We start from the raw sequence: 24,935 nt of genomic DNA, 5'->3' as shown, positions 1-24,935 counted from the left end.
CAACCTGTACAGATGTTCAAGGGAAGAGGGAAAGAAAACACAAGGAATGGATGATTCTAGAGACCTGGCAAAGATTGAATCAAGAAAGGGACTAAAACAGAAGCACAACCAGTGTCAAGACCAGCAAGAGAAGGAAAGTCTCAGACCTGAATATTGGGAAGCCAACCGCCAAGTGGAGAGGTCTGTCAGGGAAGACAAGAGACACTTCACCCATGAACTGACAGAGGAAGCAGAGACAGCAGCTATACAGGGAAATATGAAGCGACTATATGAAATAACACTAACTCTGTCAGGCAGGAACATCAACCCAAACAAATCAGTGAAAGACAAAGATGGCAAGACCATAGCAAACAGTGCAGAACAAAGAGACCACTGGATGGAACACTTTGAAGAGATCCTGAATCGACTTTGTCCGCCATCTTTACCTGACATACCACCAGCAACCGAACAACTTCATGTCAACACCAGCCCTCCCACTGAGACAGAAATCATCAAAGCTATCAAAAGCAAGAAAAGTGTCAAAGCAGCAGGCCGGGATGGCATAACCCCAGAAACACTAAAGGCAGACCCAGAAACAACAGCAAAAATTTTACAGCCCCTTCTACACAAAATTTGGGAACAAGAGCTAGTACCAACAGACTGGAAGATAGGCAGCATGGTCAAGTTACCAAAGAAAGGATACCTCTCCCAGGGCAGCTACTGGCAGGGAATCATGTTGCTGTCTATCCACAGCGAAGTCCTGACAAGGGTAATTCTAGAGAGATTGAAGAACAAGCAGGGTTTCGCCAGGATAGGTCATATACTAACCACACTGCCACCCTCCGTATTATCATTGAACAGTCTATTGAATGGCAATCGTCCCTCTATATAACTTTTGTGGATTTTGGGAAGGCATCGACAGTGTAGACAGGGACATCATCTGGATGCTGATGATCCACTATGGCATTCCACCTAAGCTCATAAACATTATTCAGGGGTTGTATGAAGACTCTTCCTGCCAAGCTATCTACAATGGCAAACTCACTAAACCTTTCTTAACAAAGACCGGCATAAGACAGGATAGCTTACTATCACCAACAATTGTCCTGTTGGTCATAGACTGGATTATCCGCAAAACAACCCAAGACAACAGCACGTGGACCTTCGCCAAACAGTTAGAGGATCTGGATTTTATCTCATTGGCAACAGCATCCACAAACCAAACTAAGCTAGTAGAGGAAGAGAAGAACACAGAGTTAAAGGTCAACAGAAAGAAGACCGAAGTGATGAGAATCAACAAGAAGCAGGAACTCCCAATCCAACTTCAAGGAGAACATCCTGGAAACAGACCGCTTCATGTATCTGGGGAGCATTGTCAACAAGGACTGTAGAGCGGATGATGACATCAAAAGCCGCATCAACAAGGCCAGACATGCTTTCACATGCCTACAGACATGCCTACACCCCATCTGGTACTCCCGACCAAGCATTATCCCTCAGTAATAAGACCTGCATCTTCAACACCAATGTGAAGGCAGTCCTACTGTATAGCTCTGAAACCTGGATCCACAGCAGCCTGTGGAAAAGAACCAACCAGAATGTCACTAGCCAAGACATCAAAAACGTGAATGGGGCTGGATAGGACATGCCCTGCGCAAACCATCTGACACCATTGCAAAGCAGTCACTTGATTGGAGCCCTCAGAGGAAGAGGAGAGTTAGGAGACCAAAGAAGATTTTGAAAAGAATAGTAGAAAGTGAGGCAAAGGACATCGGAACCACCTGGGCCCAACTGAAGAGGGCTGCCCAAAACAGGGTCTGCTGTCGTGGTGTTGTTGCAGCCCTATGCTCCTAAAAGGAGCAACAAGGAATAAACTAAACTCTGGTCTGATGCTGGCCTGTTCTTTAGGTAGCAGTCTCTCATTATTGTTGAGGCAGTTACTTCCAACATCACTCTGCTTGGATTGCTGATTAGGGGGATAGTTCTGGCGGTGTGTGTTTGGTTTTTTTGGAAGGGTTTGAAAATGTTACAAAACATTCTGCTTCAACTACTGTCAAGTGGTTTCACTTTTTTCATGTGTTATAGTAGTTATCCATAGCATGCAAAAGTATAGTCCTTTTGGTCACTGGGGAATAAGTGTATTAGAGACTTCCCTTTTGTTGGAGTCAGTTTTTTGCGAGTTTTTGTACTCATGTTCTCTCCACATGGCTTCACCTTCCCATACGATACACATTCATAAGCTGGGTTGAGTCGGAAAGTTGAAACTTTGATTAGGTGTTACTACAGCTAGTGTGTGCACCTCTAGCTTAAGACACTTGTGATGTAACAACTTGGGTATCTGCTTCCCATAAAAAGAAAGCTTGAAACTAAGACTTTCATCAGGAGTAACGGTGATTGTATTTGTGCATGACCTGCTCTACAAGTTTGTTTGTCGTATGGATACTTTACAGTTTGATTTTGGACAAGCTAAAACACCATCAACATTTGAACAAAATTAGAATTAATTAAAGTGTCAAAGATTATTATATAGAAATAAAATGGTTTAAGTACATTATACATATACATTTTGATACATAAAATTAACCCATAACACTTGCACATGCATGCTTAAAGATGTCTCTAGCAGTTACAGTCTTTCTCCTGCATTGATTTTCCTTAGTGAATACCAACATATGTATTCATCCCATGACTGGTATCAAATGATGAATGGTCATGCTGGTCTGCTGGTACTAGTTGTGAGGGGAAACAACTGGATAGACACAGCAGCTGACAGCTTCTCCACATATGTCATGACTTGCTAATGATTTTTCATCCTTTTCAAGTCTATTTCAAACACAAAATTTGTATTTAAAAGTTATATTTCTACATGGCTGTGTGACCATTAAAATCCTTTGAATATAGGGCTAATCATTGCAGTGATCATCAGTTGTACATTAGCCTGTATTATTAATTTCCTTTGGATTTACAGTAAAGTGCTATTTCATGATGGAGTGAGATAAGAATGGTTTCTTTGTCCCAACTTTGACCTATATTTATAATTTGATTTATCTTCCTGCCCATGGGCCCAGCTTTTCTTGCATGGGAGGGACATCCAGCCTCTCTCTGGCTGGGTCACTGAACTGGCCCACTCCTTTCTCTTCCACCATTCCTGTTATCAGCCCTTACATCTATCCTCTTTTTAACAAACTCTGCCCCTTTTACCTACTGTTTTATTTTTCCTGTCTTCTATTTATACTGATCTTTCTCCTATTTTCTTCGTCCACTAGCCATTTTTTTCCTGGCCGGATTGCATGGTCTTGGTAGGCATCATGCCCTGGTCCACTCCAAGCTAGACTATGGCTCCATCATCTGTGGCTGTGGTCTAGGTTTTTATCATGGGCACCACTCCTGTACAAAGTTATACGCAGATGCTGGTGAACCCCAACTTTTTTCTTTTTTTCTTATATTGGTTTTACTGTTAATGGTGGTGGTGCTGCATCACCTGGGGGTCTTGTTTTACACTCTTTTAGTGTAGAGTAACCTTCTCTCAATGAGATAACCAGATAAAGCATTAAATGCTGGCATGGTATAGTACCCAAGCAAACAAATGCTTGTCAAAATGGTATATTTAGGTGTACCCACTGTGTTACATGAACAGCTTCTTGGAAATACTGGTAAGCATTGCATGGGAGATGGGGTTAGGTTAACAACCTGCGCCCTACCGTCTGTACCGTGTGAAGACATTAAATTAAATAATTTCTCCACTCGTCCTCGCGACAACACTTCGTTCTGCAAACTTCTTAAGAAGGATCTTCTTAAAGGACATAAATACTCGAAAAGCAAAAGGATCGAATCGAAATGCGCATGACAGGTCCTTGTGCTCGTCCAGATCCACTTTCCAGAAAATCTTGCAATGACTCTTAGTCCTCGACAGTTTGAGAATATTTCGGCTGGATAAGTACAATATTAGGCTTAAAAAAGATTTAAGTGGTTAAGTAAGTAAAGCTCCTAACTTCATTTCATCAGGTAAGCATATCAATGAAAGAGATTGTATCACAAAAAGGGTATTTTTGAGTTTATGAAAATAAATGGTTATTTTTTCCTGATAGCTCTTATTAAGCATATTTTTAAAATTTATATTTTAGCTATAGCAGCTGAGACACCGAATCAAAGCATGTCACAGAATGGCTACCAATTTGATGCAGAAAGATCTCGAGATGCAAGATTTATTCGAGCACATTATCTGCTTCAATCTTTGGCGAAGATTGTTCCAAGGTATGTGTTTAAAACTTACACGTAGCTGTAAATTACCAATGCAAATTCATCTATTGCCATTATTTTAATAACGAAGATTTATTAAGTGCTTTTCTAATGATTTGCTCAGAGTGCTTTACAGAAATTATATACAGACTGAATCACTAACAACCATACATCCATATTTACATGTAACAGACATCATCTTTTACACAAAGTAAATTACAGATTCGTTATGCACTCTTGTGGTCAGGATAGGATCATGTCAAGTCACTGAAAAAAAATGCATCTTAAGTGTGGACTTTAAGGTGGTAAGAGAATCACAGTGACGATGGCTGACAGGTAGTGTTCCAAGTTGATGGAGCTTGGTAGGAAAAAAAAAACCTCTGTCCATATATCTTTGTCTTAGCTAGTGGGGCTCACAAAAGCTTGGTGTCTGAAGAAGAGCAAAGAAGTCAAGTGGGTGTATTGATAGGAGTGAGCTAGAGATATACTGAAGACCATTTCCAGAAGCAGCAGAGTAAGTCAAAATGGAAAGTTTGTAGGCTATACAATCAACGATTGGCAGCCAGTGAAGAGAGCAAATGATGGGTGATATATGTTCACATTTAGATGGTCTGCAGATGCGGCAAGCCGCATTATTCTGGATACTTTAAAATCTGTCGATAGGTAGTGCCATCCAAAAGAGAATTAAAATAGTCAGTCCTTGAGAGCACAAAGCCACAGATTAGAGTTTTAGTTGCATCAGTAGTGAGATTATGATGAAAATTACTCATCCTTCGAAGTTCAAGGTGAGCAGTTCTGCAGACATGAGAAATAGGATAATGAAAAGCCAACCTCTGATCTCCCCTGTGGGACCCTGGGGTATGCTTGCCTAGCGAGCATTGTAAGAATAGGGTCCCTGCCATCCAGCCAGGCATGCCGTAAGAGGCGACTAAGGTGGATGCCCCACCTAGAGGTAAATTAGGTTGTGGTAGGGCTAACAACCCCATCATGTAAAAAAAAGCCTGTTACAGAAACTAAAACCAGAGAATTCGTCATGGATGGCGAAGGTAATGAAGCACACCAGGAGACTGGACATGACGGACGACAGCCAAACCTGAGAGGGAGCTGGCACCCCGACAGTGGAAGCCAAAGCAAAAGTTGAGGGTGGGGTGCTGGAACGTCCAGACCTTGTACCAGACTGGCAGGATGGTCCAACTAGTCAAGGAGTTTGACATCTACAACTTTTGACAAGGAGTCAGTGAGGTCGAATGGACCGGCATGGAAAGAGGAGACTAGCATCAGGACATACCATCTTGTTCTCAGGAAGATCAGACGGTCAGCACTCTGAAGGAGTAGCACTATTCCTCAACAAGAAAACTGAAAAGGCACTGCTGGAATGGAAGACTTATGGACCCAGGCTTTTGAGAGCAAGATTCCATTCAAAGTACACCAAGCTAACAGTGCTAGCTTGCTATGCACCAACAGGAAGACTCCGAGGCAGAAGACAAGGATGCTTTTTACGATCAGCTCCAGGCAGCCTCAGAGAGCGTTCAAGCCCACTATATGTTGCTCATCATCAGTGATCTCAGGCCAAGGTGGGAAGTGACAACACCTGCAGGGAGCATGTCATGGGCAAGCAGGCAACCCCTTTGACCAGATTTTGATGGATTTTAGCAAGTCTTAATAGAAAGGTATTACTGTATTAAGCAGATATTCCCATAGGATTGGAACAGTGGCATTGGCTAGTTTGGACTGGGTCTGGTAAAGCAATATTATCAGGTTTACTACGAAGTGCAATCTGTACTAATCCCTCTTAGTACCAATCCTGCTTTTTCTATGTGAATTGTTAACGCTGCTTGATGATCTTGTACAGAGAACATAAAACCAATGACTTGATTTATAAACATAAAGGAGTGCACTAGTCATCCTGTGAAGAACCTGGTCACTATCACCCAAGACAGGCCTGAATGATAGGCCTTGTCAGCTGCCATTTGTTTCCATTTGCTCCTCCTAATGACCAGTCCCAGTTGAAGGACAAATGAACAAAATAAAGCAACTAGTGTATGTTTACATATTTCTGAATGTTGTTTTGGATTACTTGCAGCACAAGATCAATTCTGGTGCCATTGCTTGGAGACTCTTTTCCTTTTGTCACTCGTGATGTTTTTACACACAAGTCCTACACAAGGAATGTACTGCAGGTGATGCAATATTTACCAGACTTGCGCCTGCAGCTGTTGGAGCTTATTGTTGACAGAATGCTTCGACTGGATGTGAGTTGATATGTTTGTATTGTTTATAATTTCCTCTTAAACTGACCAGTTTTAGAGTTTGCATTGTGGTGGGAGAATTTGAAGAGTATTGCTGCACACATTACACTCATTTGTCTCAATTTGTTAATTTATTTAAAATGAAAAGCGAGACACTTGAACATTTAGAACAGTAGTTCTTGAAGTACAATGTGTTGCAATATTTACACCTATTAAAGACCTACCCGTTAGGTCTGATTTATTGACAGATTCTGGTAGGTAGAGACAATATAAATATCTTCTATAAATTTTAGGGTCTGAAACAGTGATTTATTGATGATCTAATTTCAAAGTTGACAATTCGCACATAGAGTCAGCTAGTCCTGCAAAATTTCACTCCCACATGCAAATAATGTGCCATGTTATGGTGGTGTCCATGCTGTGTCTTGGTAAGCATACAATGACTAGAAGTTGGAGCAGTACATTGAGTTCATCAGATGATCTTCATTTATTATGCTGTAGTAATGAAGACAAGTGTGAAATGCTGTTCTCTAATTTAAAAGGTATTAAACCCAAACACGATATGCTCAGGCAGCAGATGACAAAGAACAACTTCACAATACCACATTGTAAGCATCATTTATGTTCATAAAATTTTACAAGCTGCAGGCAACCATCACATTTTATGTTTGTCCGTTTGCTTATGGACTGCCACAAAACCCTCAAGTGTGAAAATTTACCATTTGGACTGATTTGCATGTGATATGGGCATAGTTGCTCATACAGTTGTTGGTGTAAACACCACTAAGAAAAAAAGAGACTTGCACTTGCATAAATTTTTGTAAAAATGGAAAAGCAGACTATTTTTAGGAATGTTTTTGCAAATAATCCTCATTTACTGTTTGCATGTTACTAACACCCCATCGTGTCACTGGTCACAGCTATAATACTGTGGCTTGAATCAGGGCCGCGGAGAGCCAGCCCAGGCCCCGGGACAGACGACCTCTCCGGGCCCCTTGTACTTGTAATCGTAAATTATTTTCCCAGTATATAATGTATGTTTACAATTCGAATCTCAATATCTACACTTCATTCAGTAACGAAATATAGACTGCAAACATTAGGATAAGTGCACTAGGATCTACATCACTACTTGAACATAAAGTTGTTTACATGCGAGTGGTTAGTAAATGAGGAAAAATGATGTTAAAGGATCAGATTTGTAGCACCCCGCTCCACAGACCCCGCTGACTACACTTCTCACAACAGGCCCCAGTACCCCGAAATTGTATTCTACAGACTTGAAACTCAACTTCTGCATGTGTAATGCTTGGGTGTTCTGTCCTTAGACCTTTCTTTAAAAGAAAAAGAAAAGGAGAAGAAAAAAAAATCCACTGACCAAGGCCGGGCCCCCTTGACAGCCGCGGGCCCGGGTACACCAGACCCCCCTGTCCCCCCCCTCTCGTCAGGCCTGGCTTGAATTTGAAGTATATTCGTCAAGATAATTTCAGGTGTACATGCAGCTACATGCTGGATGAGAAAAAGGTATGCTTCGGTATAAGAGGCATGGACCTTTAAAGAAGACACTTTTGCAGGGCCCTCTTCTTCAGCATGTACATTACTGGGTAACATTCAAGAGCAAAGTGGCATTCACTTATGACAGAGTTCTGTGAAGGTGCATTGAAGTCAGCTGTACACACATGAATGAAGTTGATCCATTGTCTTCTCAACAATGAATCCTTTGGGACTTATTCCTTCACTATGTTTTCCTGTGCATTCAACAATTACCAATTAATTTCCATATGTGTTCTTGGGTTTTTGAGATTCGATATTTTCTGGGCAACTTGCATCAGCCATGCTGCAGTCAGCCATGATTTCACCAGTACTGACATCACACATGGCTTTGGGCTCAAATGGAGATTTGAACAGGCAGGCGAAATTTTTAAAATTTAATTTCTCAAGATTCGTAATTTTCTTGTAGCATGTTCACCGATTTCTTAGTAATTTCCGCTCTCCAAGCTCTTCTTTCTAATCATTTTGACCACCCTTTCATGGTCCAGCTTCATACATTTCGTGTGGCTCTCTTTCATTGCAACAAGTACATTGTCTTCATTTGGGCCCTTGGCCACACTAATACTCCAGGCACTGTTTGAGAGGATCAAGTTGCTTGTGAGTCTTCTGGTCAGTTGCAGTCACTGGTGTCATGGCTTATGACCGTGACCTAGGCTTAGTCCCCACGACAACACCAATGGGATATTCTGGTCCAGAACAAGTTACATGCCACTCTTCTCTTTCTGACTGTCAACCTCCATTCATTCTGTGAAGCAGGTGATACTAAAGAGACTAAGATGGGACACACCTAAGCCTCACATTCCCACCTTTTAGAAGGTGAATCTTTGCCAGTTTGTCACTGTTGCTAAGGACTTTTTTAAAACTGTTGTACATATTTTACTTACTTCTCCTAGCATCCAGAGAATCCAGCAGGAAATATTTTGCCAGCTGATACTTTTTTTTCCTTTAGGTCCATCCCATCGGCAGCTGTTTTTAAATTTTGGAGATAGTAGGATTTTACCTTCGGAGCTTAGATTTTTATTCTCATTTAGATTTTGGTTTAAGGTTCTGACTTGATGGTGGCCTTTGAGGTACCCTTTTAAAATTATTACGTACGTTTTTATATTATCTTTTTTCCTTATGTTGGTTTTGATTGTTAATGGTGTGATTATATGACCTGGGGGTCTCATTTTTCACCCTTTTCATATATTTTTACTCTCTCACCATGAGAGTAGTTGGCCATGTCAGCTGTGGGGTGGACCGCATCGCCCTGGTTTGTATCATGCCCAGGTCCGCTAGACTATGACTATGGATCCACCATCTATGGCTCTGCTTGACAGTCCTACCTTAAAATTCTGGACTCTATTCACCCCAAGGGCTCCACATCTGTTTTGGTGCTTTATTATTATTATAGGGAACTTGTATAGCGCCATATTCTGGTCCTATAGATAGGCTCATGGCGCTTTAAGAAAAAAAAAACCCCCAAAATATACATGGATGAATGCAACATAGCATACAAAATCATTAACTTGAGAATGGCAGATGAGATTAAAGATATTTAGCAACAAGATGCTCCAGCGTGCGCAAATCATTTGAAAAACTGATCCAGGCTGCAAATGATCCTGTCTGCACCATGCCCAGTCATAAAATGGATCTAATGGGTCTAGGTCTTTTTTTTTTTTTTTTTACCGCTCATCACTCTTCCTGCAGAATGCCTATTTGAAAACCAAAATAAGGCCACAAGCTGTCAGAAAAGAAATCTATTGATATAATAGTGTGCAGTGTTAAGGGTTTCAACTGTTAATCATTTTTCACAGATTAGGATGTGCAAGATCAAGGTACAGATCTAAAGCTCGAAGCTCAGATTCACAAAGCATTATTATGCTCTATAAATATGCAACTAGAACCAGTTCTTGTCCACAGAGACACTCATCATCAATAACTTAAGATCTGCAAATGCAAAGTCTGTAGCTCAGATTAAACAGTAGATTTGGGGGAAAAAAAGTGGGAGAAAAATGCAGTGAAACCAAAAATAAATGTCGAGCAGCAAAGTCCTTTATAATTAAAAGAACGGCATGCTAGCAAAGTATTCCAATGAGAGGAAAATGTTTCGGTACATACGGAATGCCCGTGGGACCCTGGGGTATGCTTGCCTAGTGAGCATTGTAAGAATAGGGTCCCTGCCATCCAGCCAGGCATGTCGTGAGGCGACTAAGCTGGACACCTCACCTAGAGGTAAAATAGGTTGTGGTAGGGCTAACAGCCCCACCATGTAAAAAAAAGCATGTTGCCGAAACTAAAACCAGAGAATTCGCCACAGATGGCGGAGGTAATGAAGCACACCAGGAGACTGGACTGGACTACTGGCCAAATCCGAAAGGGGGCTGGCGCCTGACAGTGGATTTACTCAAGCCGAAGCAAAAGTTGAGGGTGCTGGAACGTCCAGACCTTGTACCAGACTGGCAGGATGCACCAACTAGTCAAGAGTTTGACAACTACAACTTGGACATCCTGGGAGTTAGTGAGGTCAGATGGACCGGCATGGAAAGAGGAGACTAGCATCAGGACATAACATCTTGTTCGCAGGAAGATCAGATGGTCAGCACTCTGAAGGAGTAGCACTACTCCTCAACAAGAAAACTGAAAAGGCACTGCTGGAATGGAAGACTTATGGACCCAGGCTTTTGAGAGCAAGATTTCATTCAAAGTAAACCAAGCTGACAGTGCTAGCTTGCTATGCACCAACAGAAGATTCTGAGGCAGAAGACAAGGATGCTTTTTACGATCAGCTCCAGGCAGCCTCAGAGAGCGTTCAAGCCCACTATGTGTTGCTCATCAACAGTGATCTCAGTGCAAGGTGGGAAGTGACAACACCTGCAGGGAGCATGTCATGGGCAAGCAGGGAATCGGTACCATCAATGACAATGGAGAAAGAACAGTGGTTCAGAGAAGAGACATGGAAGAAGATAGAAGAGAGAAAGTCAGCCAAACAAAAATCAACAGCACTAGATCTTAACGCCTGAAGGAACAACTCAGACAAAGATATACAAAACTAAACAAAGAGGTAAAGAGGATGACAAAAACCGATAAAAGATACTATATAGAGAAACTGGCAGATGAAGCAGAAAAAGCAGCGAGAAAAAATGACCTGAAGACACTGTACAAGATAAACAAACAGCTAAACAACGGGTTTAAGAACAGTGATGTGCCAGTGAAAGACATGAACGGTAATGTTGTTGAGGGAGAGGCAGGAAAACTACAGCGCTGGAGGGAGCATTTTGAGTCAGTTCTGAACAGACCAGATCCCCCTCAGCTTGCAGACATCCAGCCAGCAGCTATAGACTGGGTCATGAAGACTTCCACCGACAGTGAGAGGAGAGGTATCAGATGGACCATGACTATGACAGCAGCAACAACGCTGGAAGACTTGGACTTTGCTGATGACATTGCCCTGCTGTCACACCGCCACCAAGACATGCAGGAAAAAACAAATGCCTTCTCAGAAACAGCTAGAAACCTTGGCTTGAAGGTCAGGGCAAAGAAAATGAAAAGTATGAGAGTGAACGCCAGAGTCCAAGACAGAAGCAAACTAAATGGAGAAGAGATTGAGGAAGTTGACAGCTTCACCTGTCTTGGGTCCAAAATGTCAAACACTAGGGATGCGGAGGTGGAGATTCGAGCCTGACTGGCGAAAGTCAGCCAGGCCTTCGCCTCACTCAGGAGCACATGGAAGGCAAAAAAACATCAGCCAGAAGATCAAGCTGAGAATCTTCCAGTCAAATATGATCAGCACCCTCCTTTACAGATCAGAATCATGGAAGATGACCAAAACCATCAGTAGCAAGCTCGATGTCTATCAAAACAGATGCCTCAGGCGCATACTTTAACATCTTTTGGCCAAACACCATCACCAATGAAGAACTCCACTGAAGAACTGAAACCGAATCACCACACTGGTTCAACGAAGGCGTTGGCGATGGATTGTGCTCCGCCAGCATGTGCTCCGCCAGCAAACAGCAGACCTCACCAGAGTCGTCCTACGATGGCTGAAGAAAATGAGGCCGCCCAAAGGAAACTTGGAGAAGAGCAGTGGAAAGGAAGATGAATGGAAAGGGCTGGACACGGGGTCACCTAGAGCAGGTTTCAGCCAATTGACATCGGTGGTGGACTCTGGTTGAGGCCTTATATGCAATCTGATGCACGAAGAGGAATAGATAGACGTACGGAATACTCAAGCTGAAAAATTAATGGCTGACGCAGGCAACACCCAGGAGAACGGCTGTAGAACAAAACTTGACATGATTTCTACAGTCGGTCACAGAAACACAGCAATCAATGATGAACACAGGCACACACTGCAGTTACAACCAAGCATATAAAGAAACAGTTGTGGAGTACAAAAGCTGTCATGCCAGTTGCCTGTCATGAGCCTTCACTTTCTCTCCGTCATCTGAAACTCATGTTATCCTATGTCTGTCACTTAAAAGCTCACCCTAGAAACCCTGCTTACCGTGCTGTCTTTGGACCACAGTGTGCTGCCCTGTATGCCACTCCTACCAAGGAGCAAAAGCTGTTTATCATTCTGTGTTGCACCTCACAAGCTGCCGGAGTAGATATTCAACAGGTAGAGCCTCTCCCTCTGCTACCAGCTACTCCTTGGACACTTCCAGTTCCAGAGATTTGTCTTGATCTCACAGCCTTCAGAAAAGGTGACACTAGTGACCTCATCTTTCTTCAACACTTTCAGGAACTTCTTTCAGAGTATCTTGGTTTTTGTTCCATCTTCACAGATGGTTCTAAAGTGCCAAATGGTGGCCCTGTAGATGTGGCAACAGTTGTGTCCTGCCAACCACAGTAGGCTTCTTCAGCCCTACTTGCGAGAGGAAGAATCTGACAAGACTATGTTTAGGACACACCTTTGCCACGCAATAGAACCTTTTATGAGGAGAACCACCACCAATTTGTCCATGGGGTCAAGGAAATTTTAGGGTGGTACATATTTTAATTACTTGTCCTGAATCCCAGAGTATCCGGTGGCAGTTTTTTTTCTTCTTGTTTAAGTCCATTTTTTATGTTCCAGTAGTTTTTGGTTTGGGGTTTTGTTTTTTTACACTTTACTCACTTTTTTTACATCATTTTTTTCTTCTTGTGTTGGCTTTTATTGATTACGATTTTGTGGTTTTATCACTTTTGGGGATTTGCCCCTAAACTTTTTAAGGCAAAATTACTTTATGTCGCTGTGAAATAGCCTGAGTTGCTGGCATGGCGTAAAATGATCAACCAACCAAGCATCTCTCACCATGATATAGCCTTGGTTGCTGGCATGGCATAAAACTTGAACGTCCAACAACAAACAACCCCACAGACATCCAAGTAGACTATCCTTTTCAGTTTTTGTATTTGCCTGTGAATTATGACCCTTACATATTGTCACAGATGCCGGCTCTCTCCAGAGCAACACACACGACGTCCATACGCGTTCTTTCAATGCAAAAAACGATTGCCTAAGGCTGTCCACTTCATGTTATGACATTGCTAAGGATTTTACAACATAGAATACTAACGAAGATGATAATAATACAAATATGTCTTAGCTCACAGTTCTTTAGAGAAGATGGCCAAAACCATCTATAACAAGTAAACATCTGGTAATGCAATCGTCTCTACTTTTAATTAAATAGGTATATCAATATCTCAGTTCATAACTTAAAACAGTTTCCTATGTTCTAGTCTGCGGTGTATCAGTTCCAAACCATGCATACTGAGTCACCTACACACCCTTGCTAAGCTTTCTCTCAGTACCTCTTCAACATATCAGTCACCTGTAACCATACTCTAGCGTAGGGTTGTCGCCCTTTGCATCTCCAGTTGGAATATGAATAACACAAATCACTCTGGTAATCTACTAGAGGCGGTGGAAAACTTGTTGGTCGCTCTGTGTAGCTCAGCGACGGATGACACTCCTAGGCCATACACAATGGCCGTGTCAGGGAGGGGGATTCCACAGTTACAGCAGGGGTACTCCACGGTGACATAACGAGGCCGACAGTTTACACACCAAGGCTGTACACAATGGCCATATCGGGAAGGAGGTTCCTGCAGTCAGAGTAGCAGTACTCCAAGGTGACATCACGAACCAAATGGCGCACCAAGCGCACCCCCACTGCTGGGGGTTTTACCGAAGGCGATCGAGGAATGGTCTAGGGAGGTGAGGCTTCCTTCTTCAGAAGGGCTCCAACACAATTTGCCCGTACACGAAAAAAAACTTGTCATTCGGAAGTTACACTATACTTCTATTTTCAACCATATTTTCTAATCCACACAACTTCCTCTCAATATGTTCATGTTTACAACTTTAAAATCTACATGAGTTGTATGACATTCCATACACAAAAACCCAACAAAAACTGTCATAACTCATCTAGGCGATGTTAATTCCCCAATGGTCGGTATTGCGGGAACCTCAGTAACCTCATTAGGAAGCTTTACAAATCATGACTCAGACACGTCTTCTTCCTTCACTATCTCGAGTCTGAGTACTCTACCAACCTTGTTCTCACTGTACATTCTACGGCTGAACATTCACCAAATACTTTGTGTCACTGTTAACCTTTTTTCCGGTGACATTCTCACTCATTCTCAACTACAGGTTATCCACCTTTACTTCTATCTTCAACATTTTCATGAACTCCTTTCTGACTATCCTGAATTCTGTTCTGTATTTACAGATGGCTCCAAAGGCCCAAGTGGTGGCTCAGTTGCTGCGGCAGCAGTTCCATCCTGCCAACCGCAATGGGTTGCTTCAGTGCAACTGGCGGACGGATGTTCTATTTTCACGACGGAACTTCATGCCATCTTGCTTGCCTTGCAGCATGTTCACCACTCTTTGAAGCACAACTTTTTGATTATTTCAGACCCTCTTTCTGCCCACTAAGTTTTCTTTTCCAATGATTTTGACCCCCCTCTTGTGGTACAGATTCATAAAATTCATGCAGTACTCATTCAGCAAAACAAGGACATTGCTTTTATTTGGGCTTCTGGCCATCCTGGTATCCCAGGCAATGTTCAAGCAGACCAGGCTGCCAAGGCTGCATGTCAGTCCCCTGGCAAATTATATTCACTTGTTTCATCAGACTGTAAACCTTTCTTCTCGGCCTACGTTCAGTTTGCCCATGGTGTAGAGGAAATTTTAATGTGTTACATATTTTGATTGTTTGTCCTGAGCTCCAGACTATCCGATGACAGTTTTTTTACAGAAAACTCTTTGTTTTCTTTCTTCAGGTCTGTCCCATTGGCAGCAGTCTTTACATTTTTAAGGAGGATAGGACTTTATCATCAAATTTAAGAAATTTAATGTCCTGATATTTGTTTTCTTTTGATTCTTGGTTTGTTGGTGATTTTTTGGGGCTTTTTTTTGACTTTTTAAAGAATGTTATGGTTGTATTACTTGGAAGGTTTTTTCCCCTAAACTTTTAAAGTTAAGATTACTTTTGTCGCCGTGATATAGCCTTAGTTGCTGGCACAGTGTTAAAAAATAAATATGCACCTTTACAGTTCATGAGTACCGAGGGGGTTAAACTAACCTAAAAACATGGAGGCACAGAATGGTCCGTGACACATATGGGTTGCAATATTTGGAAGCTGAAGATATTTGTATAAAAAGCTGTTTTATCATGGTTTGAATTTCTTCAGCAGTGTATAAAAGCAACTTGCAGTTTGAAAAGCCAGTTTCATATTTCTATGCACATTTATCAAAATACTTATCAGTCATCTTTATTTGCTACAGATGTATGGGAAATGTTTAAGAAAGTTCATCACCTATTCATTTCATTTGCAGGTTAGGGCTTCACGTAAAGATATAGAAGAAGCAGAATTCAGCATAAATGCAGAGATGGATCATGTTAATTTTGTGGTAGGTATTTTTTCATTATTGTGCTATAAAAATTGACACCTCTATGGTCTATATAGATATATATACTGGTTTGTAATAAATATTTTGTGTAGATCAGTGGTTCTTAACCGGGGCTCAATCGAACCCTATGTAAGGTTTTGGGAAGGGTGTGTTAGGAATGTATGCGAGCATGTAAACCACGCTCGCCGCACTCTTCCACCTTTTTCAACAAAAAGGTCCGGCCAACGGTTTAATTAATTTAACATTTAATTAACATTTAATGTTTTTTAAACATTTAATGTTTAACATGAAAGAAATGGAACGATTAGATAAAGGAAGATAAAACAGAAGATAAATGCGACGTTTAAACCCTACTGCCCATGAGGTATTGAGCCTTCACTATCACTTAGCTGACTGGACAGACGATCCGGTAATCCAATTCGTGGCGTTGTGTCCATTTGATATCCACATACACGCACAGATGACCGGTGGCACAGCTACAGGTTACAAGTCCTGTACTTCAAATGCTCTGCATAACTCTGTCCTTGGGCACGGGAAGTATCAGCGACTGTTACGCACGAGATGCCACTATGTCCAGAATCTGTCCTCTCACACAGAAACTCACCGTATCCTTTGTGATGCTGGTGTAGATTTTGTACTCCCAATCGGTAAGACGGTGATATCCAAATCTACCCTTCGGTAGATAAGCGTAATTATTAGCCCGCCAGTATATATACTATATATACAAAATTGGGTAAAACTGAGTTAACTATATTTGTCCAGCCCTCTAAAACCATCCCAATTTCTCATGCGGCCCCTTGTGAAAATTAATTGCCCACCCCAGCCCTAGGTGTTCAGTGAGTTGGTCTTAGGGGTTCAGCGGAGCCTCCGCCACGGAGGTCAAGACACACCCACAATTTGTGATGACACTAAAGAAGGGTTCGGTGAATGTGCATATGAAACTTGTGGGTTCGGTACCTCAAACAGGTTAAGAACCACTGGTGTAGATGCATGAATCCCTAGTAATCTAATACATGACTGTGCTTAGAGAACATTGAAAAATAAAATAAGAAATAGTTGGTGTAGACTGTAGAGCTTAAGAAGAACAGAATCCACGCATCAGAATGACAACATACTACAGTTAACTATTTATTATTATAGTGCCAAGCAGCATATTAGAAAATTAGCCAAAGCTATTTCTATAGATTGACTACAATTAAAAAATACACCAGAAGTGCTTTATATTACACACATACATACAGAGTCTTGTCATAATGAGGAATCAGATAAACTCTGCATGAATGAGTATATATGACAACTGAGAAACAGCCGTGTTACATGGCAGTCCTTGTAATCCAAAACATTCCTTAAATAAATAACATTTTCCAGCTCCCCTACAAAATATTAGCCAAAAATTGCTAGCTTTGCTGTTGAGAGGATTGATAAACCTTAAATCCTAACTCTAACTCAACCCATCTTTGTACAGTTCTAACCTTAAACCTGTTCATCTAGGTCAGATAAAGACTGGCCCATCTGCCAAAATGTGAAATGCACTTTTTTTTTTTTCAAGTTCAGCCTAGGTTAATTTGTCCTTAATTTGATTAAAATTTAATTTTATCAAGTACGACAGCATTAGAAATCAGCAGTCCCTAATATTCTAACACAAAGTACAAAGATAACAAATAACACTGCTGACATGTCTGATGGAGTCATTAGAGAGCATCAGGGAGGCTACCTTCAAAGGAAAGGCTGGTTTTAAAGTTTTATTGGGAGCAAATTCAAACAGCTTCACTTTACACAAATTCGGTAAGTTAATGCCAATTTGTAGTCATTTATTGTCCTCTCCATTATCACTAGATTTGTTGTGTAGTTACCTGGCATGGGTTTTTACTGACCCGCCGCATAGGTTAAAATTTTGAGACTGGCCCACAAAGAAAAAACTTTGCCCACCCCTGATCTAGAACATTAGTTACATGTAATGTATGTGTGTGTGGGCTCATGGATACATACATCTACATTCAACATTAAACATTTGCCAATAGCTAGTGTTTGGGGTGTCAAAGACATGGAACACATTTATTCAGTCTTTCACAGCATGGTGTATAAGTGTGTGCACCCTCAGCAATCTAATACAGCAGGGAGCATGTCTGTATGTGTGTGTGAGAGAGAGATTAAATAATGTTAACACAAGTTAGTGTTAGTGACAGGGGAAAAATTCAGTCATTTTGAGTGGTGCCTTCCATAACATGAGAACAGAAAGACCTCTATGACAAATGTCATTTAAGGTCATAGTATAAACATCACCTCCAAATTGTCCTTAGATCATGACGTGGATATTTCAGTTGCTTAAAAGACTGGAGTAAAGACTTAAGACTTGATTGAAATCCAGCAAAAGCAAAATCAGGCCATGAGTGTGACTTCTGTAAAGTGTAAAACATAAATAATAGGTCACAAGATTTGTTATTTTTACAAATATATGACTTCTGGGAAAAAAAGCCATTAATGAAATACAATCCATTGATGTTCACTGGTAAAGAGACAACAGTGAACAGGGGTTGGTCATTTTGACCAAAACCCACATGGTACCAGCTATATCAACCTCTCTCCTGAGTTGAATTGACCCTGCCATTATCATACTATCCCACCTAAGACCATATTGTCCCAACATCAAAAGTCAGATTAACACAGGTCCAGGCTAAATGAATGACCATGCAGGGGCACCTGTTTCATGTTAAGTTGTACATTTAATAAAAACCTTTAAAGAATAATGATGAAAAAGGTTTTTTTTATATAAAAAAAATAGTCATTTCTGTCATTGAAGATCAGTTGTCTTTTGGGCTGGATGAATCTTACTTTTGCTGTTGGAACAATATAGTTATTGCAGGGTAAATTTGACTCAGGCAGATGATAGATATGAATGGAGTGATTTTGTTTTTGTCAAAATGTCTGGTGACCCAATGAACAAGCAGCCTTTTTTATAATGTGATTTCTGCAGAAAATCGTAGTTTAGGGTAAATGGTTGGCCAGTCTATTTTAAAATGTACTGAATTTTTGTCAACATGCAGCTTCTGCAAAAGGTATCAATAGAGCAAACTGTCAATCGTAATTAAGGTTGGGGAGGTAGTCATAATAGAGATGGTGTTTGTTACAGGAAAAGTAAGATGGTTGGTTGTCCAGTATTTAAATTGCGTGATGAAGATTAAGTACCATGCGCTTGTATCATCGTCAATGGCTCATTTCGGGTCCTTAATCTACAGTGCCAACCTCTCCAAGAAACTGAGTCTTTGCAGTTGAAGATATTTTGAACAAAGAGGTTAATTTACAGTTTGCACAACAGGTCTACTTGTATACCCACTGGCAAAATAGTGACTCCTGCTACTTCAACAGCAACACATGCTTCACAACTGTGACCACAGCGACATTTGCTGACTACAGGCGACACAAGCCTGACACAGCAATTAAGTTATCGGCAACACATGCCTACAACAGCTTCCACAACTCTCGACTCACTCTCTGTCTTAACTCAGACTGCAACTGCAAGTACTCCTAACACTCACTGTCACTCAGGGCTTATATACACTATACAATAGTTACCTAGAAATATCTGCCAGGGTCAGGTACCACATCAAAGTGCTTATGGCGCCAGGTGACACCTCGCGCTGACCACTACCACATTTAATTTGTGACAGTGTTTATATAGAATTGGTGAACAATTTGGGGGTTGTAACTTGGAAGGTGGAGACCAAAGCAGACTTGGAAAAAAACATCAGAGACCTAGGCAAAGGACATTGGATCCACATGGCCCCAACTGAGGGGGCCTACCCAAAACCCAGTCCGCTGGTGAGATGTTGTTGCAGCCTATGCTCCTCGGGGAGTAACAAGGAATTAACTAAAACTAAACTAACTTACAAGGGGTGTTAAAAGGGAAGGTTTTAATAAGGAGGTTTTACTATAATTGGAAGAACTATGTTGCAGAGGAAATTTGTTAAGATGGGCAAATAATGTTTTTATGTGGGAATTTTGGTACTTTGTTGATAGTTATCTCTCCAGTTCTACTATGCCTCTCCCTCTGTACATTTACCATTATTTTCTCAGTGCCATGCACCTTATTAACATCCCTGCCTTATCACAATCATGATATTGCTCCTCCACCATTTTTGCATATGCAAACTTATGACTACACATGCTCGGTTCTGTGCTTTATCACACAACTCCCACCCCTTCCCCTCTAACCCCACACTGCTTATAGTCTCTTAGTCAAACTAAAGTTGCTTTTTACACCAAGTGCCATTTTGCATACCATAGGGACCGGGTCCTCATAAGAGTGATCAAAACAGCATTTAAAAAAGAAATTAATGTGTTGAAGGAACATATTTTGGGACATTTATTTATCTCTTCTGCTGTTTATAACAGTGAAGACTTTTTTTAAAATAAAGGAAGTAATGAAATATCCATATGGTTTGTCATTTTACCTTTTTCAGTGTGGTGAAAAGGTGCAGCAAAAATGTTACCAAGAAATAACATACAGTATGAAACATGAGGAGGCTGAACGATTAGATACAATGATGGACTTGGTATTAGCTCATATTTATCACACATGCTACCCAAGTGGCCAAGGTAAGATTTGAGTGGATTGTGCGTGTAGCATAAATCATTTTATTTACAATTCATTTTCATTGCACAATCAAATAGCAGTAATTGTGCATAAGAGTGAGTTTATCAAATAATTGGCGACCATCAAGTCCAATTCCCCATGTACTATCACTTGGTCAATAAATGGATTCTTATATTTTAGATATTTCAGTGCATAATCAAAAGGAATTTAATCATTTGTGTATAACTCAAAATATTTCTTTGTTGCTCTGTTTCAGATGACTGGGAAGAAACAAAAAAACTGTTCCGGGAGTTGTTGTTTGTGTTTGACAAGCTTATTTTCATCACACATGCGTCTAATCATACTCAGTTTCTTCTCTTTTACATCTGCAGTTTTAAACAGGTACACTTTTGTCACATCTGAAAAGTTTGATGGATTAGTTAAATCACATTATCCTGAATATAGTCCCGACATAGTTACTCATAGATGGGCCAGTCATGGAAGAATAACACCAGTTTGTAGAGGAAGAGCTATTTTTATTTCTCCACAAACTGTTGATATGGCAAAACAAAAAGCACATCTGCCAGACCCCAAGTTCTTCTATAGGAATCAGGTTCTTTATGCTTGTCGCTATCCAACAACGATGAGATGATGGAATAATTTGAGAAATGCATGTGGAAAATCCCAGGCATCTCATGTCCTGGTCCTATATGGTCCTTATATGGTCATGTGATTGAGCACTCATCCAATATTTCCTGGAACTCAGTTCGCATACTCACCTGGCCAGAGTTCAACAAGAAGAATAACTCACTGATCCAGATGGTAACCTAGTTCTGGTTCAGGAAAACTCCCAAGATATTCCAGGCACACACTTCCAGTCTTAATTGGCATGTGATAAGGCATAATAATTAAGAGTTCCAAACAGCTATATTTCTGTCAGATTATGTGGAATTAAATTATTGAAAGCAGGTGAGGGAAAACAGATTTGTATAAAATATTGGAAACAGATGACATATATAATCCTCCTTCCCTCTATGTGACTGCTGTATATTTTTTGCATCCCTTCTGACGTTGCTTCAGAAACTATCTCAAGGGAAGTGATACAGTCAACAAAATGTTCAATTGTTTGTGGACAAATGGTGAGTAGTTCATCAAGCATGAAAGAAAGCTCATCACCATGCTTGCTGCTGCCCTACTTCGGCAAACATTCTTTTATTCAAGTGTCTTTTTAAACTGTTTAAGAAGCTGCATGGAAGAGGTTTGTCTCTCTTCTTGTTCTGCTCAAGTATGGATGGCTGTCAAGAAGCTACATTGGGCAGTCAAGTGGCGCAATAGTTAGTGTCTGTCACCAATACAGTGAGGCCTAGCTGCCCTGGATTCAGCTCTTGTCTCGGGCACAACCAGTTGACTCATTGCCTCTCAAATACCTGAATAGTTGACTAATTTAGATATTTTATCAAGTAATTCATTATAGAACAATGCTTAAAGGTACCATGCAAGAGTTTCTTCCCTTATTTATTTATAAGCAGCGTGATATGTTTTGTGACACTACCCTGTTCAGATTACAGTATGCAAAATGGGCACTGGTTGAGAAAAACTTTCTCATGACGATGAAAAACACTAGAAAGGAACTAACTTATCAAAACAAATTCATATATCCAGAAAATATCTAGCAGGAACTAACTTATCAAAATAAATTCATATATCCAGACAATATCTAGCAGATAGAATAGATATTTAGTAGACAGTTATACATTACCTGGGGTTTTCTTATTTTGCAACCTTTGAATTTAACATTACCATCTTTCACCCTGATGTAGTCACTGGCACGATGTGAAACTCAGCTAGCCTAACCTATCTTGGTTAGCATCACAGTACTCAAAATAGTGCTCAAAGTGAAATTTTATGTCTGTATATATATTTTTTTAACTACACATTTTTTTCCACATATGTATGTCTCTTAGATCTTTTTATTTCTGTTGTTTAAAAGCTCCCATTTATAGGCTGCTTGAGTAGATGGGCAGTAGGTAGAGCCTCTTCTGCTTGAACTCTTCCTATTGGTGATGATGTAGGGAGTTGTGATAAGTTTTTATGGAAAATGATACTTGCCTTTTAAACAATGGCTCAAACAATTTTTGGTGATCATGCAGCAGCAATGTTTTGGCTGTAGACTTGTTGGTCACAAGCCCCACAGTTCTGTGGACTCTGAACTTTGCCCAAGTATTGTTAAATACCTACCCTAGGGAATTTTGATCTGTGTATTTCACTATAACCATGTGATTATGGTCCTTATACCCCTTTAGAGTGCAAACCAGGTGCTTGCAGCTAGTCTTAGTAGCATCTCCTGCATCATCATTTATGTTCATTTACTGTATTCACCATCATGTGCTGTATTTATCCCCCTATTAGTCTACTCAGCCATGTTATTGCACTTAATAAACATATGTCTAAATATAGATGACCGTTATTGAAATGACTTATAATATCTGACATTCTGTAAGTGGAGTGTAACCAGTGTTTATACTTATAAAAGATGTACAGTAGTAACTCTAATGTAGCAGCATTGCATATTGAAATTGTTAATACAAAAAAATTTGTAGAGCAATTTTTCAGTTGTTATTTAGTCTACTGACCCACATAGATTGCTGGGAAGACTTCATGGATGCAACGGCTGACAAGTGGCCTTTTCTGGGGTTGGCAAAAAGGTCTAGAATGGTAATTTCAGGCCACTATTTTATGTTCACTTCGGTACTCTGAAGGATGGTTTTAAACAGTTTTGTTCCAGGTCACATGAGCAAATCAGACAATCTTGCACTACTTTACTGTTGTCAGAAATAGTTTGGAGGGGTCCACTAAGCATTTGACTTTGCTTTGTGTGTACATGGGTAGTTTAACTTGCAGTAATATGGGCTGTTACTGACTCATAAAATGTCTTAGCACACCAACTATGAGACCTGTACAAAAGAAATTGCAAGATATATCATCTGGAATAACTGGAAATGATGTCTTCATTTTGTGCAGCCTTTGTGTGAAAGGTTCATTGAGTATTTGTGGGGAAAAACAAATGCCTCAACAACACAGACTATTTTTAGAAAGTCTGCCGCTGGCTACATTGCCAGCTTTCTGACAAGGGCTTCCTTTTTGAACATCAGGTGAAGTGACTTCTGACCTTTCTTTTCTTTTAGAAATGAAAAACTTCAAGGGAACAGTTACTGATTAATGAGATAAAGGTAAATAAATAATATCAGCAGACAGAAACATAATTATCTGAACTAAATTCAAAAGATAAAATTCCATGCAAACATTCAAACAAATTATTTCCTTTTGGGCTAGCCCTAACTGATGAATGCTTGATGTTCACAAAAAATAACAGAAAAACTATTTCCAGACATATAGTAAAACTCAAACAGCACTAATATAAGTGTCAATATTATTTAACCAAATATCTATGTTTTTGCAGCACAGTTAAGTCAGCTTTAGAATTGATGATGCAGTGGGCAAACAAATACCTGCAACAGGTTGGTTCTGAAAGTCATGCAGACTTCACTCATCATTCTCCCTTCTATGCTGTCTGCCAAACTATTTTTTATGTCTTCTGTGTATGGGGCCATCAGCTTTTTGAGTCGCATTTAGGTAAGTGTTTTTTAAGTATAATGTGCCATTATCAGATAATTTCAAACTTATTGTACTTGATTATAAATGTGAAATAATTTTTTCCTTTTTCTCTTTGTTTGCACATGCATAAGGATATCTATTCATAATACACCAGAAAAACTTAATGCAAATCTTCGATCATGGCTTAGGACTCCGCATTCCATTTTAGAATGCAGCGATTTTTAGGTTGGCTTCTGTGATTGTTTCTGTTCAGCATTCAAATAAACCAGGAAAAGACCATGAACTTATCATAGATGATTTTGAAGTACAGTAAAACCTCCTTTTTAAGACCTTCCTAATTGTAACTTCCTCTAAGTTATGGTAAAAAATTATTCACAGATGTATTTATTTACATAAATGTCACATTTATTACAACTACCTCCCAAACCTGACTTATGACTGACAGTTTTGTTCTCTATTATGACATTTTTTTGAAGAAGCTGTGGGTTGAATAAGATAAGGCCAGTCGTTTATCCTATGTTATGATTTTCTGCAGAACACTCATAAATTAATTACATTTTGAAAAGGACTGCTTGATCTTGGGGTCACTGATCATTGAGACCCAAACAATTTTTGCACCAGTCAAATCTACCACCCACCTGAGTTAAATTTACATTGTAATGACTATGTTGTCCCAAAACCAAAAAGTCAGATCTATCCAGCCCAAAAAACAAATCAATCTCAGATGACTCAAGTAGCTATTATCATCAAATATTACCAACAGAGCCATGCACTGTACAAACAATTTTAGCCACCATCTTACAAAACAAAAATGCCCACTTGGCAAAACAAATTTAGA

The 24,935-nt window shown here is 40.2% G+C and overlaps 1 protein-coding gene across 1 annotated transcript in view; it reads left to right on the top strand.

Moving 5' to 3' along the window:
• Positions 1-24,935, top strand: part of LOC112575177 (RNA polymerase I-specific transcription initiation factor RRN3-like) — a 45,656-nt gene that overhangs the window by 8,420 nt on the left and 12,301 nt on the right. Inside the window, exons 6-12 of the mRNA XM_025256848.1 lie at positions 4,104-4,233; positions 6,302-6,470; positions 15,835-15,909; positions 20,370-20,505; positions 20,760-20,884; positions 23,504-23,634; positions 23,943-24,115. Coding sequence (XP_025112633.1) covers positions 4,104-4,233; positions 6,302-6,470; positions 15,835-15,909; positions 20,370-20,505; positions 20,760-20,884; positions 23,504-23,634; positions 23,943-24,115 — 939 coding nt within the window. The remainder of the gene's footprint in view (positions 1-4,103; positions 4,234-6,301; positions 6,471-15,834; positions 15,910-20,369; positions 20,506-20,759; positions 20,885-23,503; positions 23,635-23,942; positions 24,116-24,935) is intronic.

The sequence above is a fragment of the Pomacea canaliculata genome, linkage group LG1 (assembly GCF_003073045.1).
Source record: "Pomacea canaliculata isolate SZHN2017 linkage group LG1, ASM307304v1, whole genome shotgun sequence".
In the NCBI taxonomy this organism is placed as follows: Eukaryota; Metazoa; Mollusca; class Gastropoda; order Architaenioglossa; family Ampullariidae; genus Pomacea; species Pomacea canaliculata.
The sequence above is the reverse complement of the archived record's forward strand: the minus strand, read 5'-3'. Positions and strand labels throughout refer to the sequence as shown.